The sequence below is a fragment of the Salvelinus alpinus genome, chromosome 26, assembly GCF_045679555.1.
Source record: "Salvelinus alpinus chromosome 26, SLU_Salpinus.1, whole genome shotgun sequence".
Taxonomy (NCBI): Eukaryota; Metazoa; Chordata; class Actinopteri; order Salmoniformes; family Salmonidae; genus Salvelinus; species Salvelinus alpinus.
This window is the reverse complement of record NC_092111.1, coordinates 14,577,368-14,594,566: the sequence shown is the minus strand read 5'-3', so window position 1 is coordinate 14,594,566 and position 17,199 is coordinate 14,577,368. Positions and strand designations below refer to the sequence as shown.

At 42.3% G+C, this 17,199-nt stretch overlaps 2 protein-coding genes across 3 annotated transcripts in view; one reads left to right on the top strand and one right to left on the bottom strand.

The window, feature by feature from the left end:
• Nucleotides 1-1,108, bottom strand: part of LOC139554817 (protein misato homolog 1-like) — a 5,779-nt gene extending 4,671 nt beyond the window's left edge. For both annotated transcript variants that reach the window (XM_071367974.1, XM_071367975.1), the window contains exons 1-3: nucleotides 1,072-1,108; nucleotides 839-947; nucleotides 477-611 (exon numbers count right to left, since the gene is read on the bottom strand). In XM_071367974.1, coding sequence (XP_071224075.1) covers nucleotides 477-611; nucleotides 839-947; nucleotides 1,072-1,079 — 252 coding nt within the window. In that variant the 5' untranslated portion in view covers nucleotides 1,080-1,108. The remainder of the gene's footprint in view (nucleotides 1-476; nucleotides 612-838; nucleotides 948-1,071) is intronic.
• Nucleotides 1,109-5,276: 4,168 nt separating this feature from the next.
• On the top strand, nucleotides 5,277-15,842 carry LOC139554814 (transmembrane protein 79-like). Its single transcript, XM_071367972.1, has 5 exons — nucleotides 5,277-5,449; nucleotides 5,970-6,857; nucleotides 7,555-7,749; nucleotides 7,970-8,198; nucleotides 14,412-15,842. Exons 2-5 carry the CDS (start codon nucleotides 6,158-6,160, stop codon nucleotides 14,602-14,604), a joined length of 1,317 nt encoding a protein of 438 aa, XP_071224073.1. The 5' UTR covers nucleotides 5,277-5,449; nucleotides 5,970-6,157; the 3' UTR covers nucleotides 14,605-15,842.
• Nucleotides 15,843-17,199: the final 1,357 nt, after the last annotated feature.

Genomic DNA, 17,199 nt, shown 5'->3' with positions numbered 1-17,199 from the left:
TAGAGCTCCATCAGGGTCTGAGGAAAGCTACAGAATGTCATAGCACTATACGAGCGCTTTGGCAGCTATACTTATTCACAACACCAGACAATAGTTGCGCATAAAACCCAAATACTCTATGAGAGACGGACAACCTTATTACATTAAATCAGTAGCAAATTGTGAAATAAAAACAAGACAACCGCAGATCTCAGCTGAGCTCTATGAATGACAGTTCTATCTGCAAGCTTAAGGAGAATAAGACCAATGGCATTACATGGCAAACACCTGGGTCATGTTCATTAGGCACCAAACGGAAGAAAGCTGATTGAAACAGGAAGGGATTACCTGGACCTGGCCAATAAGAAATGCTAATTTTCCGTTGCAAAGTGTTTTTCATTGTATGCCCTGATGAACATGAACCTGTTGAAAAAAACAGCGCTAACTGAGGAACTGCCTGAAAACACACTGCAAACAACCTCCCTCTTGTCACTCACTGTGTCTGGGTGACTAACAGGTGCAAGTCCCCAGCTCAGGATGCCCCGTCCCCCATAGGAGTCCTGCAGCATCTCCGTGACCTTTGAACCCAGGCCTGAGAAGCCATCGGCCAGGTCACACAGCACCTGGAACCGCTGGGAGGGAGAGGGATGGCAGAAGGAAGGGAGAAAGGAGAGATGACAAACGGATGAAAATCAGTAATTCAAGGAGTGATTGTACCAAATGGGGCCTTTGTAAAGAACAAAGTATATTTGGATGGATATGGGTCTTTTTTAGATATTCCAGTCTTGTACTTTTCCAGAACGAGGGTTGGTGATAACCCGTAATGGAGAGTCATGGTAGAGGATCACCAGTCAGTTACCTGTAGGTAGCCCTCTATGAAGAAGTGTAGTCTGTCCTCTAGATCCTCCAGCACTGAGCCCTGAAGCAGAGCCTCCCCCTGGCCAAACGCTTCCAGATTGTGGGCCTCCCTAGAGACACAATGCCAAAATGAAGTTATTTTCCTAAGAATTCCAAGTTAGTTCTGCTGTGGTATATGGGAAACACACTCTGTGTGGACATCATTGGACAGGAAAAGGCGCACCGCTCGCTTACCAATACATCGTTTTATTAGACAAGTTTAAAAGATTAAAATACCTTCTTCAGAATAATCACAAAGGGAATGGACAAGTTCATATAGGGCATGGGGAAGACAATTAGGGATAAAACTCTCTTCAGCTGGTGGTGCTAATGGGCGACACAGTGTGATAGACCATGCAGGTTGGTACTCAGGCTGTGGTGTGCTGTGGTCAATGTTGCCACCTAGTGCGTAACTCCAACGTAAAATAAGCCGCACAGGCAGCGAATCACATAAATCACATTGCGAGAATTACAATTGATGGTACTGTAGATTTTTATGTCTCGACCCGGTCTTGGGACTTTTCATACGTTTGGTGTACTGGCATTGAGTACAATTGCCACACTTGTTGCCGGGGGAATATGCAGGAGGCTGGTCTTGTTTGCGCCTTGGCTAATGTCTGATTGGAAAACACTGTCTTTAATGTTTTCAGCTCTATGGTAGGCGGAAAACGTACTCTGTGTAAAATAATTGGAGTCGACCCAGCCACGTAATGACTGTATGTACCCTAAGAAAGGCACTGAGAATAATGTAGCGTGTGTGACTTTCTTAATAATATGTCAAGTCCATTATCTGTTCTCCACCTCGTCAACTCTTTGAGTGTGCATCTTTGGCTGTTACTATTTTTGGCTGTTACTATTTGCTCTCACCCATCGTGGTTGTACTCGTGGATGACAGATTGTGTGAGGGTGCAGGTGGATCCTCAAGAAGTCCGATCATACCCTCACATTGCTCTCCAGCCGGTAGCCCTTCTGAGCGCGCTCCAAGCGGCTGTTCAACGTCTCCATGGCAACAGCCACTACACAGGAAACACGGTTCGGTGAAAAGGAAGTGTGTGAGTGACAGAGAGTGGCTCGTTTCTTGGTCTGATCCTCTTTTACCACATTTCTGGTCATACAGGTTTACACCCATAATAGTATGCTAACTTATAAATCACCTTTTTTTGCCACAGAGCACCTGTACTGTGGCAAAACGCTTTGTTTTTAGACCCTTACCGGAACAGTGAGGCACTGGAGTTGGGTCAAAATCAACCTCAGCCAATAACTCCCCCTTCTGGACATAGAATTAACTGTCAGAATGAGACACTTTAATGAGAAGTGTTATGCCTGGTCCAAGAACAACTCCAATTTTCTTGCACTGAGCCCCAACCCTTCTGTGTTTGAAGAACAGCAATTATTGGGTAGGTGTAAGTAATATGGAGGCGGCTCCACCTAGCCTTCCAACAGTATTCAGGGAGTTTCGGCAATATTGTTTACACCTATCTGGTTCCTTCAGACATGCAATCGGCTAAGGGGTTAAAGGCTAGGGGTTGTTTTTGGGCTATCTTATTTTAAAAAATGTTAGGAAAGAGACGTAGTGTGCATGGTGCTTGTGTGTCATACGTCTAGCTTGTCCAGGTCTGGGAGGAAGGAGTCATTTGTTGGCGGGCTCTCTTTGTGCACCATTACATTGCAGGCACACACACACACAAACAGACAAACGCACCATGTGAGAGCTCCCCTCCTGTTTCAGCATCTGAAGGCTACCAGTAGAATGGACAGAGAGGATGTTTATGCAGTATTTAAATGTAACCAACCTTGTTTTTCAATCTATATCTACCCCTGTAGTTATCCTCTTACTCCAATGATATGCACCTCTAGTGTCCATTTATGTCACTGTCATACCTAAAGATGTACACTGTAATTGTGGCAAACTTTGTAAAATCCTTCAACACAACATGTTTACTCAATCTGTGACCTCTAAGAGACATTCAGCAAACCATCTGTGTGACATTTCAAGGAAGAAGTTGAGTGCTTCAGAACATTTTGGCAACGTGGTGCTCTTCTGAATGATAACCTGCTGGTTACCATGGGTTACCTTTGAGGTCCATGGTGATCAGGCAGGGGGTGTAGGTGAGAACATCATTCTGGAGCTCGACCTGGGGGCACGTCTGGGTCGTAGGTCCGCAAGACATCCTGGTGCAATACAAACAGAAGGAGAGAGAGGGAGCAAGAGGAAAAGGTATGATGTCAAGATTTACATTCATAGCATATGATTTGTTATGTATACTGTCAACTCATGCAAAGACAAATGGTTATTCAATGTGTCACCTCCCATGTTGCAAAGAGAGGTGCACTGAACACCAATTGTCCATTTTTAAGAAGACAGACAAACTGACCATACTAAAACATGAAGGTCCCTGCATAATAAACATACCATCACTGCCATCGCCCTCACAGCAGAGTTACATAGCTATTTCTACCAAAACTTCTAGCTATTTTTTCTCTCTCTCCTTGTTGTGTTAGCTAGCTACATGGATTATTGTAATCTACACTGAACAAAAATATAAACACAACATGTAAAGTGTTGGTCCCATGTTTTATGAGCTGAAATAAAAGATCCTCATGATTTTCCATATGCACAAAAAGCTTATTTCTCTCAAATTTTGTGCACAAATTTGTTTACATCCCTGTTAGTGAGCATTTCGCCTTTGGCAAGATAATCCATCCACCTGACAGGTGTGGCATATCAAGAAGCTGATTAAACAGCATGATCATTACACAGGTGCACCTTGTGTTGGCGTCAAAAGGACACTCTAAAATGTGTAGTTTTTTCACACAACACAATGCCACAGATGTCTCAACTTTTGAGGGAGGGTACAATTGGCATGTTGACTGCAGGAATGTCCACCAGAGCTGTTGCCAGAGAATGTAATGTTAATTTCTCTACCATAGTCATTTTAGAGAATTTGGCAGGACATCCAACTGGCCTCACAACCGCAGACCACGTTTATGGTGTCGTGTCGACAAGCGGTTTGCTGATGTCAACGTTGTGAACAGAGTGCCCCATGTTGGCGATTTGGTTATGGTATGGGCAGGCATAAACTATAGACTATACTGCACATGTGATTAGCTAAAAGAGTAGGTAGCTAGCTTGCAAAAAAAATCATCAGTTTCCAGAATTGCCATAGAACACATGCAGATGGGTATCAACCTGTAAATTCCACCAATGTGTGCAGACGAAGTTAGAATAGTGCCCGAGTTGACTTCTCTAAACAGGCTACCCATCCTAAGGTCTATGAGGTAAATAAGCAATAAGGCCCGAGGAGGTGTGGTATATGGCCAATATACCACGGCCAAGGGCTGTTCTTATGCACGACTCTTAGGCGTGGTATATTGGCCATATACCACAAACCCCCGAGGAGCCTTATTGCTATTATAAACTGGTTACCAACGTAATTAGAGCAGTAAAACGAAATGTTTTGTCATACCCGTTGTATACAGTCTGATATACCACGGCTGTCAGCCAATCAGCATTCAGGGCTCGAACCATCCAGTTTCTAATCAAAAATATATCACAAATGCATAAATCTGTTAATTTTAGAAGATTTCTTAGAATATGGAATATGATGCTCCATCATGGCAAGCAAACATGACAACATATTTATAGATCACTGTAACAGGTGCAAGTTTCAGAAGGAACCCACCCTTGATGAAGGCAATAGCGTCTACTATTGGCTAATAAGAAGTACATGAACGAATATGATTCGCTCTTTGAAACGTTTTTCAAAATAGTGTTCATTTTGTCATTGTGTGCTGAATTATATTGTTTTATACACATATGTGTATGTTTTATTATTCTGTTTTTATTGTAATGTATACAGGGCTCTCTTGTAAAATAGATGTTTAATCTCAATGTGACTCCCTGTTTAAATAAAGGTTAAATAAAAATAATTGTTCGGTATCGCCGTGGAGGCAAACGTGCAGCACTTTAGTATTTTACCTTTAATTGACTAGGTAAATCAGTCATGAACAAAATCTTATTTTCAATGATGGCCTAGGAACAATCACGCTCTAACCACTAAACTACCTGCCGCCCCAGTATGGATTACAGGAGCGCAGTGGGACAGTCTCCTCCTTGTACAGTAGACTGTCGATAGACAAGCGGTATAGTAATAAACCTACCTGCGATTTATGAAAATCTATGTTTGAATAGTGTAATTATTATAAATGCATGTTGAGAATATGTATTTAATATGTATTTAGACAATGAAATAGGCAGTGCTATAATACAATTATGGGTAGCCTATACAGCCTAATTATGAGAGGCATCGCCATTGTTTAAAAATAACAAAATAATAAAAAATAAATTGCGCTGTGGCCTACTAAAAAACAAAACGTCATCGTGGGTGGAGTTATCACATGATATGAGCAACCACAAAAACTTTCCTGCAATGATTTACCTTGCCGCACCTGTCAAACAACCCAACCTTACTCGAGTTTCACATTACGACAAAAGTCTGAAAAACACTTCCTGGGCCAATTCCACGTTTTTGCTATTTTAATCTTATGGAGCAGCATGCAGCCTAGACGTCGGGTAAGTCAGTCTAACTAAGTACATCAGTTCAAAGTTCCTTATGTCATGGATTTAATGGCACTGAATAGGTAGGATAAGGTCCAGTATCTGGAGACCAGAGACCCACAAAAACGTTTTTGCGATATGGACATAGTGCGGAAACGGAGAACGCAATGTTGTCGCAAAATCAGATACTCTAAACCAGACCCACAAAACAAGTTATTACGACATTGCTTCTTTTTAAAGTAATCTGTTTCCGTACTACACCTAAATTCAAGTAGGAATAGTTTTTTCCTATCTCAACTGCATCTCATTGGTAGGCTACTAGTAGTATAAATCTAGAATATAAATCAAAATGTCTCTCGTGCGTACAGTGGGCATTAGAATGTTGATAAATCGCACTCCGTAGAGGAAGGTACACTTCATCCATTTAAAGATTCAAAGTTCAATGCTCACTGATGACTCTCAGCTCATTAGCTTATCAAATGGATTGTTTTACTGTGTGCCGGCAAACCATTGTTTTATCACTCTTCCCTTTCAGGTGAATCAATAGGACTTGACCTTATGAGAATGAGGTTTGGCACCAACTTGTTTTATGGAATATAATTGTAAATGTTGGAACTGAAAAGTAAATAGTCAGTTTGCAGAAAGACACACTGGCCAATAATTGCACACACAACACAGCCTAGACAGGAATATCATACAGACAGAGACGGGTGAGAAACAGTGATGTCCGTGCACCTGACTTTAAATCCAGATGAAGACAGAGCCGGAGGGCCTTCTAAAACCAGTGGGTCTACTGCTGCAGGACCTCAAACACCTGGAGCAGAACAACAGGGCCTAGAGCACAGGAGGATGGAAGAAGAGAAGGGGGAAGAGGATGAGAAGCAAGAGGTGAAAAAGGCAACCAGCTCAGCTGCTTTGGAGCCTAGCACTTTGCTGTGCCTGGGAGACAGAGAGGGAGAGAAAGGAGGTGTGGTGTCCGAGAGTGAGGGAGCCGAAGGGGATGAGGAGGAGGAGGAGAGAGAGGTAGAGAGGATAGGAGGGAGCACAGAGCTTCTGGAGGGACAGGAGAGCCAGCCAGAGAGTGAGCGAAAGGCAAAATGGAGAGAGAGCATGCCAGAGGGAGAGAGATGGAGAGATGATGAGGTGGAGGGAGGCCAAGGTGAGGACATGGATGGTTCGCTTGCAGATGATGAGGAAGAGGGGGAGGACGGCCCAGTGAATTGGATGCCAGAGAAGGTTGCGCAGGTCTTCACTCCGACAGTGATCGTGCGTCCATCCAGCAAACGGGAGGAGTTCCCACTCGAAAATAGCAAATCTGTGGAGATGGATACTGAGAAGAGACCTTTCTTAGAGCCCCAGACACCAACAGCCCCACCAGTACTCTACTACCCACAGTGGACAGAGGAGCCGGACAACTACACACGTATGTACCAGTGCCGGACCAGTACCATTAATACTAATTGGGGTCAGTTCCATTTAAGTTCTAATCAGTTTAGGGATTGAAGTGCATTCCCATGGAAAAAAAATATTTGTAATGACAAATATTCAATAAACAGTATATCAACACAACTGGATTCTAAAAAATGTAGGTTACATTATCGTTTTATCTGATCTTTTCCCCTCTGATTAGACATGTTTTAGCTCTAATGACACCCCAATGGTGGAACCAGCTTCCCCCTGAAGCTAGGACAACAGAGTTCCTGCCCATCTCCCGAAAACATCTGAAACCCTAACTCTTCAAAGAGTATCTGAAATAATCCCACAGCACCCCCTCCTCACCCCTGACAGCTACTTTATTGTGGGAAAATGTACTTACTGTGATATGTGGTTGTCCCACCTAGCTATCTTAAGATGAAAGTCACTCTGGATAAGAGTGTCAGCTAAGTGAATAAAATGTAAAAATTAATCTCTTTCCTGTTGTGAGAAATTGGTATGAAAATTGTCATGTAAAATATGAGGCAGCATAATAAGAAGTCTACATATATTTCCTATCGTCATCGACCAAAGAAATGGCTGTTTTATTTTTTTATCCATACTTTTCGAGTTATTGTATCTTAAAAACACAATTTTCACCAGGTTTGGCTGTAGTTTTATTGAACCCAGATTCCTCTGTTATTTAGGTATGTGTGGTGGTAGTTGTGGGGATGTTCTGAAACTTGGCCTGGGCATTGGTGCTGCAGCTGTTCTCTTCCCTCTACTTGTGTGGGGCGGCTATGCCCTTTTGCCCTTTGATGCCCCACCCCTGGACAGCGCCCCTCTCAGGCTGGTGTACACACTGCGCTGCTCCTTCTTTGCTGTCATACCCATTATGCTAGGTAAGACTGTGGACTATTAGGGTTGGGCTGTGATATGTTATCACCTATTAGAGATGATTGAATAGACTAAATGTGTGTTACTTCTTTGCTCTTGGCAATGCTAATGTTTTTATCGCTTTTGGTACTCTCCCAATCTTCCTCTACCTCGGTCTCCCCCCTGCACTGTCTTCCTCTTCCCTCCACCCACCTCTTCTCCCCCCTCCCACCTTTCCTCTCCCAGGTGTGCTGGTGCAGGGGTTGGCGCGGCTGCGCTACGGCGCCCTGACACCCCTCTACGAGGCCAAGGTGGGGGAGGAGAGCCGGGAGGTGGCAGTCCACCGGCACTACGTGGGCGACTCGCTCTCCCTCTTCCTACTCTACTTCCTGCAGCTGGCCGTCATGGCCACCTACATCAGCCAGGACCTGCTCAAGATGGTGCCCCTGCTCACCATCGTCTTTGCCTTCGGCAGGTGAGTGCCTGTCTGCCTGTGTGTGTGTGTGTGTGTGTGTGTGTTCACTACTCAGTCTCAGTGGTGGCAGTGCGTTCTGCGTTTTATGTTTATTTGTATGAATGAATGAATGAAAGTGTTGTTTTTCATGTCAAATTTTCAACCCATCCCTTACGGGATTAATTGACACACAAACATTACAATAATTCGCTGTGGTAGTTCAATGATAATTATTCCTGTGTATTCTGGTTATGTGCATTCACTGTGCAGTTAGCAGAGATGTAGCCGATGTGGAGTCACGAGATAGTTTTGAGATTGGGCATGCGTATGCAGTACAGTCAGCCTAAAATGCAGCCATTGTTCCCCTTTTTCAACAAGGGACATGGCTTTTGTGGAGGGATAGGTAACGCTGCTTCGTGGGTGCGGAATGGGTTGTGTTGTGCATAGGGATGCACCGATATGACATTTTTGGCCGATACCGATATGACCTTGTCCCAAAAAATTATACCAGTAAGATATTTAAAAAATTTAGCGGCCTTTTAAGCATTCTAGTACAGTTAAATAGCTGAAACGCACACACACACTGACCAAAAAGTTATTTTGTTGGCATTTACGTATGTCCCCATTACTAGTAAAACATAATCAAAATCTATTTCTTTCACTTACTTGCTGTGCTATTTCATTGTTCAATCTCAACCAGGATTTCATCATACATGTCAAGCAGTGAAGTTTCAGCTCTGTCTGTCCGTCCGTGGCTTCTCTTCCTCGGTGTGCACTGTCACGGTGTCCGTTTCCATCTTGTCCAGCTGTGTCTGTAACATTTCACGTAAACCCTGTTTCTTGTCTGCATCGAAGTAGCGGTCCTTGTACCTAGCATCGAACATGGTGGCAACACAGTAGAGGCTCAGAGAGAATGCCACCAACGCGCTTGTTCACAGCCTCTAGTAGAGGACTTCTCCAAGTTAACCCCACGGTCTGTGTTGGCATTTTTGTTGAGCAGGCATTTCAATGCCATGACACTGTATCACATCTGCTGCAGATGCTGTTGGGCTTATTTCTCCAGTCAGTTGTTCGAATGGAGCTAGGAGTGTTCACGTTCTCAAATGCCATTGAAATGGCAGCAGCGGAATGAGAACCAGCACATTCTTGAGCATGCAATACGACTTTCCTCAGTAGGAAATCCTCTGTAGTAGGAAAACACTGTGCTGTCAGACTCATAATGCTCATGTGGCTGACATCGCTGGTCCAAATGTCAGTCGGGAAGCTAATACCAGTGACGCTCATAGCAAGTAGCACATGAATGTGAGGTTCAACAATACTGTGTAACTCCAGTAAGGCAACATCTGAAAAATAGCGCCTACTTGGTAGTGTGTACCGGTGTTCGACCAGTCGGCGAAAGCCAACATCATCCACGACCGAGAACGGTTGATTGTCAAGGGCAGGGAATTTCATTATCTTGGCGTTAATGGATTTCGCCGTTGAGTTGTCTCGCTGAAACTTTCTTACTCTTTCAAATGACTGCTCGACTTGTTGACTGCTCGATCCACACAGCAGACATTGTGGGCTAGGTTAGGAATGCTGTGTTGCACGAGTAGCGCTATATACTTTGTGGCGTCATTACGTCATCTACCTACGTTATATAGGTATGCAGCAGCTTTGACATCGGTTTTGCCCATCGACGTTAAACTAGACATCGGGCCCATGCCGATGTTGGCATTTTTAGCTAATTTCGTCCGATTCCAATGTGCTTACCTATAATAATAATTATTATTATTATTATTATTTTTTTTAATGTTGTGCAGAAAGGGCCTGGTGTGCATGGGTAGTAGTATTCCCTTATCACCAGTGTTCCCTCAAAACAAATTGAGCATTGAGTAGATTTCAGGTCTGCTAAGCGCAAACTTGAATGTTGTGAAAATTCTGTGCAACTTCCAGCGCATGTTTACAATGAACACTGAGGCTGTACCCGCTTTAAGTTACAGTTTTAAGTGGCCAAGTAGGCTACTGTGTCTATTTGATCATAATGTAGGCCTACCAGAGTGGCCTACCATCACAAACAATGGAGAAAATGCATCCCATAACATTTGAACATGGAAATAGCTGTTATATCATTCAGCCTACAGTAGCAGCCAATGTTTGGTGTTCAGTGTAAACCTACATTCCATGAGACTTTTGAAAACAAAACATGCAGGGCTTGACATTAACCTTTTTATCCACTGAAAATGTTGTTTGATGCAAGAAACCACTTTACAAAATAAAATGCATTATTAATCCCAAATCATTATTACAGAGAATCAGACAAATTATGCTACCCTCTGCCTATTGGCTACTTAGCTAATTCAAACCTTTCTCAAAATACAACACTGCCCCTTTAAGACAAATAAAAAAGCTCTTTACCTGACTCGCTTTTCAAGAAATGTACACGTTTTATGATCATGTATGAGGAAATCACTCCCCTGTTGCTGACTACAAATGATCAAAAACTGGGCTAATAACTCACAAACAGGCAAAGGATATGAACAAAATGTGCATGTGGCTATGTGCAGCTCTCTCGCTGATCTCAAAACGAGCACATCTACTCATGACCGCTCATGCTGTAGACACAGTCCAGTTCAAAGTAAATGGCACAGATCCATATATGGCAATGGTCTATTTGCATATAAGGATACTGCAGCTCTGATTGTTTATGCCACTTGTCAATGCAATAGAATCCTATTCCGATGTGTTCTGCCTACAATAAAATCTCTTGCAAAGTTTTTTGTTTCAGTATGTTGCATTGAAAGTGGCTAATATTCCATTTATTAGATCACAATTGCCACAGTAAAGGGAGACATTGATCGTGTTAACAGGGAAAACTCTAGAACAGTGGTCACCAAACTTTTCTGAGTCAAGACCACTTTCTGAGTCCAAATGCAAGCTGAGATCTACCGCTCAGATTATTTTTACACAGGACTTAAAAAATGTACGCCTATGCAACATTAACCAATTAAAAAGAGTACTGAAGCAATGAGTTGCCCTGCCAATGCATTGTTGTTCGGGCCATTTAAAAAAATTATATTTAAAAATTTGAGTTAGGCTATATGATAACACCTGTAATAGATCTGTTGTTGTATTACTTGTGAGGCACAACCAAATAATTAGCTTTTTATTTGTATTTTACTGGGCTGATTGTGCCTACATCTGATGGTCAGCAGAGGGAGAGAGCAGCAGACTTGAGGGTCTGCCTATCAACATCCCTCCACTCTCCCTTTCCTCCACTGACACTGACCAAAAAGGGACAGTCTTCCAGCTGATGGCAACTCCAGTAGCACTGCATAATTTCTGCCTCATGCACAAATTCATGTTACTCCTATGAACAGAGAAAGTTAAATATTCCTCAATAATAAAAATGACCCAAACCGCTAATAATAACAACGCAAGCCTATAGATACACTTTCCTACTCATTCATTACTGCTGCAGTGCTTGTTGGAGCACTGAGGGGAAATAGGAAGAATGTGCATTTTATGGCTTATTAAAGTGTTGACAGTGCTGAGTAAGAACTTAAACATGAACTCACTCAAACAGCAGTTCTTTGCTGTATTTGTTGAGTCTCTCTCTAGTCATGGTTTTACACATTTTGAAATCTCACAGTATAAACTTTGCTGTAGCTTTCTTTTTTGCCTGCTACGTTACTGCAGACACTGTAATCTGAGCCATCCGATTGGCCAGCGGTAGGCCTATAGTGCAATTGAGTTGCTCTCCGGGCCCGCCGGGAAGGCAGAGTTTGTACCTTCAAACACATGAAATGGTTCAAAATGGCAACAGTTGCCTACCCGGCACGCAGGGCAGTTGAATTGGGTGCACCTACTGGCAACAGCCTGAGACACACAAAAAAAGAGGGGGGAGGGAAAGCTTTATCATTGTTTTTTTGCAGAAATGTTTGACTAGGAATGCCTTGGATCGACCGGTAGGTGACCACTGCTCTAGAGAAGTTCAATCTCGTGCTTCTCTCTGTGGGCTAATATTTATTCTGCGTGCCAGTCCCAGAGGGAACATTGCTTATCACCGATCCATACCTTCACCCAACATTGTTATCCTTATCTTTTCTAACCTAATAATGTTTGTAAACACTTACAGTACCAGTCAAAGTTTGGACACGCCTACTTATTCCAGGGTTTTTCTTTATTTTTACTATTTTATACATTGTAGAATAATAGTGAAGACATCGAAATGATGAAATAACACATGGAATCATGTAGTAACCAAAAAAGCTTTAAACAAATCAAAATACATTTTATATTTGAGATTCTTCAAAGTAGCCACCCTTTGCCTTGACAGCTTTGCACACTCTTGGAATTCTCTCAACCAGCTTCATGAGGTAGTCACCTGGAAAGCATTTCAATTAACTGGTGTGCCTTGTTAAAAGTTAATTTGTGGAATTTCTTTCCTCCTTAATGTGTTTGAGCCAATCAGTTGTGTTGTGACAAGATAGGGGTGGTATAAAGAAGATAGTCATATTTGTTAAAAGACCAAGTCCATATTGGGCAAGAACCGCTCAAATAAGCAAAGAAAAACGACAGTCCATCATTACTTGAAGACATGAAGGTCAGTCAATACAGAACATTTCAAGAACTTTGAAGGTTTCTTCAGATGCAGTCGCAAAAACCATCAAGCGCAATGATGAAACTGGCTCTCATGAGGACCGCCGCAGGAAAGGAAGACCCCAGAGTTACCTCTGCTGCAGAGGACAAGTTCATTAGAGTTAACTGCACCTCAGATTGCAGCCCAAATAAATGCTTCACAGTTCAAGTAACAGACACATCAACATCAACTGTTCAGAGGAGACTGTGTGAATCAGGCCATCATTATCGAATTTCTGCAAAGAAACCACTAAATCAAATGTATTTATATAGCCCTTCTTACATCCGCTGATATCTCAAAGTGCTGTACAGAAACCCAGCCTAAAACCCCAAACAGCAAGCAATGCAGGTGTAGAAGCACGGTGGCTAGGAAAAACTCCCTAGAAAGGCCAAAACCTAGGAAGAAACCTAGAGAGGAACCAGGCTGAAGGGTGGCCAGTCCTCTTCTGGCTGCGCAGGGTGGAGATTATAACAGAACATGGCCAAGATGTTCAAATGTTCATAAATGACCAGCATGGTCAAATAATAATAATTATTATAATAATTACTACACAGTAGTTGTTGAGGGTGCAACAAGTCAGAACCTCAGGAGTAAATGTCAGTTGGCTTTTCATGGCCGATCATTGAGAGTATCTCTACCGCTCCTGCTGTCTCTAGAGAGTTGAAAACAGCAGGTCTGGGACAGGTAGCACGTCCGGTGAACAGGTCAGGGTTCCATAGCCGCTACTAAAGGACACCAATAAGAAAAGACTTGCTTAGGCTAAGAAACATGAGCAATGGACTTTAGACAAGTGGAAATCTGTCCTTTGGTCTGTTGAGTCCAAATTTGAGACGCGGAGCAGGTGAATGGATGATCTCCGCAAATGTGGTTCCCACCGTGAAGCGTGGGGGTGTTTTGCTGGTGACACCCTGATTTATTTAGAATTCAAGGCACACTTAACCAGCATGGCTACCACAGCATTCTGTAGTGATACGCCTTCCCATTTGGTTTGTGCTTAGTGGGACTATCATTTGTTTTTAACAGAACAATGATGCAAAACATACCTCCAGGCTGTGTAAGGGCTATTTGACCAAGAAGGAGAGTGATGGAGTGCTGCATCTGATGACCTGGCCTCCACAATCACCCGACCACAACCCAAATGAGATGGTTTGGGATGAGTTGGACTGCAGAGTGAAGGAAAAGCAGCCAACAAGTGCTCCGCATATGTGGGAACTCCTTCAAGACTGTTGGAAAAGCATTCCTCATGAAGCTGGTTGAGAGAGTGCCAAGAGTGTGCAAAGCTGTCAAGGCAAAGGGTGGATACTTAGAATCTCAAACATACAATATTTTGTTTTGTTTAACACTTTTTTTTTTTGGTTACATGATTCCATATGTGTTATTTTGATGTCTTCACTATTCTACAATGTAGAAAATAGTAAAAATAAAGAAATCCTTGAATGACTAGGTGTGTCCAAACTTTTAACTGGTACTGTACGTGTTTACATACATTCTCTGTATTTTATCTCCATGGACCATGCAAAACAAACTCACCCAATGTCACTTCTTCTATAGGCTGATCTACTGGGTTTGTGTGACCCAATTGGCTGATCTTGTTGTGATCTCTCACCCTACAGGCTGATCTACTGGGTGTGTGTGTCCCTAGGCAGCAGTGTGAGGGGTTTGGGCTTCGGCCTCTCCTTCCTGCCCATACTGGTCATGTTGGGCGCCAACCTCTACTTTGTGTGCTCGTCGCTCAGTGAAGGGGCTGTCTTTGATGTGGCCCCACCCACCACCGCCCCACCTCCCAGGCAGAGTTGGTGGGGCTAGGGGGATGAGGAGTAGATACGCCCAATCCTGAAGATTAAATGGACCCCCAGTCCCTAGACACTTAGAACTTAAAAGATGAGATATTACCATGTAACTTATACCTACAGTATCATATGTACACTTTGCCTTCTGATAGACCAGAGGCACGTTCCTTAGACAAACGTTGTGCAACCTTGCAGATAGAAATGTATTCCTTACTCTACATGCCGAGATGTAAGTCTGTTCTCAACAATATAACACACAAGTTCCCCAGTGTTTTGTCCTACTGAATAGTTAGACAATTGTTGGCACCCACTCATTGTCATGGTGTTTGTTTGGAAGGAGAAGAATCAAGTGCCTCAGCTTGGATTTCATGTCCTTCATCTGGAACCACATTGAACAATGGTTTATGAAGAGCTGGACAATGCATTAAGATGACGTGAGGCTAGTAAGTTAGCCACCCCAATGAAGTTACCTGTAGTTGAAGGATTGTGATATAAAGTGTCTTATGCCATACATAAGCCAAAGAGGAATGGACCATCCATGAAATAAGACATGTAAGGCCTGGGTCGTGTTCATTAGGCACACAACGTAAAACTTTTTTTAAATGTAGCAAAGGAAAATTAGCGTTTAAAAAATAATTATTATTGGACATAATTATTCTTCTGTTTGTCTGTTTTCCTCCGTTTGTTGCCTAAAACACAACTTTGTGCAGTACATCCTTACTAACTAGAATTGTTTTATTCTAATCTCATGTCTTTGGTGAAGGATGGTCCACAGCTTCACTGGAAGGTTTCATAATGAGCTATGACGACATGACTAGTCTGCACTATACAGTACATCCTGAAGGGGGTGGTTTTCCCCAAGTTATTAAAATGTATGAAGACTTAAGTACCAACATTATAGTATGAACCTATTGCAGAGTTGACTTTGATTTGATGTTTTATAAAAAATAAAAAAAATGTGGATATTATTATTTCTTCAACTGTGCAATGTTTACATTTATTTAATTTCTACAATAGTACAGCATTTACTACCCCCACAATGAATGGGAAGGAAGAATATTTTAATTGATAGCTATTTAAGAATGCATTGTTAATTATGTCTGTACAGTACCATAACCAATGCACATACATTGTCCTGTTTGTATATGGCAGACGGCTCATAATTGTTGTATTCCTTTTGGATATTATCTTTCAATGTTTACACTGTCCTAATGGAATGATGTGATTCACATAATAAAGCAGCTACTAATCTTGCATTTTGTCATGACATCATGAAGCCAAAGGATGAGACAAGGATTGACCGTAACTAGTTCAAAAGCAGTGGTGTGTATTCATGGATGCCAAGGGAAGCCAGGCTTCCCCCAAGGAATTGACCAAGAAAAACATACGTTACGTTGTATCTTTAGTCTGTGTTTCATACATTCAGCCTCTTGCAAATCGGAGGAAATGTATCACTGGAGAAAGCGTCCGAGCGAACGAGACAGCGCCCCTCTCTCAGTATGCGTAGCATATGATGCTGTCTGGTCAAAAAGAGTATGACATTGTTGCAGCCCAAAGCATTGAATGCAAGGGAAGTCAACAAGCATTTGGCCCCCCTTGATAAAAGTATAAAATAATAGCCAATCAGTGTTGAGCTAAACTGAGTGAGCTCAGCTGTGAATGGTCCTTGCACGCCAAAAAAAAAAAGTGTTAAGGGAAGCCAGTTTGGATTTGGCTTCAGACCAATCACATCAGATAACAAACGTCATTGACAGAAGTAAAACTTGAATTGTTGCATCTCGTTGTCCTCCGATGGCTAGCTAGCTCAAATTGGCCCTTTCCTGAATTAGCCATGGATGGAGATAGGGATTTGGACTTGTGGTTTTACTTAATTCTCAATACTGGCCAATGATTATAGTGATTCTGATCCAACCATAAATTAATACATTGTGCGCCTGAGAGGATGGAAGTTCAACATTTTTGTTTATTTAACCTTTAAGATGGTTAAGAACAAATTCTTATTTACAATGACGTCCTACCAAAAGGCAAAAGTCCTCCTGCAGGGACGGGGGCTGGGATTAAAAAATATATATAAACTACCGTTCAAAAGTTTGGGGTCACTTAGAAATGTCCTTGTTTTTGAAAGAAATGCAACTTTTTTTGTCCATCAAATTGATCAGAAATACAGTGTAGACAATGTTGTAAATGACTGTGGTAACTGGAAACAGCTGATTTTTTTTTTTATATCTACATAGGCATTGGCCCATTATCAGCAACCATCAATCCTGTGTTCCAATGACACGTTGTGTTAGCTAATCCAAGTTTATCATTTTAAAAGGCTAATTGATCATTAGAAAACCCTTATGCAATTATGTTAGCACAGCTGAAAACTGTTGTTCTGATTTAAAGAAACAATAAAACTGTCCGCGTTTAAACTAGTTAAGTATCTGGAGCATCAGCATTTGTGGGTTCGATTACAGGCTCAAAATGGCCAGAAACAAAGACCTTTCTTCTGAAACTCGTCAGTCTATTCTTGTTCTGAGAAATGAAGGCTATTCCATGTGAGAAATTTCCAAGAAACTGAAGATCTCGTACAACGCTGTGTACTACTCCCTTCACAGAACAGCGCAAA

Coding starts and splice junctions, on each gene's coding strand:
- LOC139554814 (XM_071367972.1), top strand. CDS start 6,158: ATGTCCGTGCACCTGACTTTAAATCCAGATGAAGACAGAGCCGGAGGG. Junction 6,858..7,554: donor GGAGCCGGACAACTACACAC/GTATGTACCAGT, acceptor TCTGTTATTTAG/GTATGTGTGGTGGTAGTTGT. Junction 8,199..14,411: donor ATCGTCTTTGCCTTCGGCAG/GTGAGTGCCTGT, acceptor CTCACCCTACAG/GCTGATCTACTGGGTGTGTG.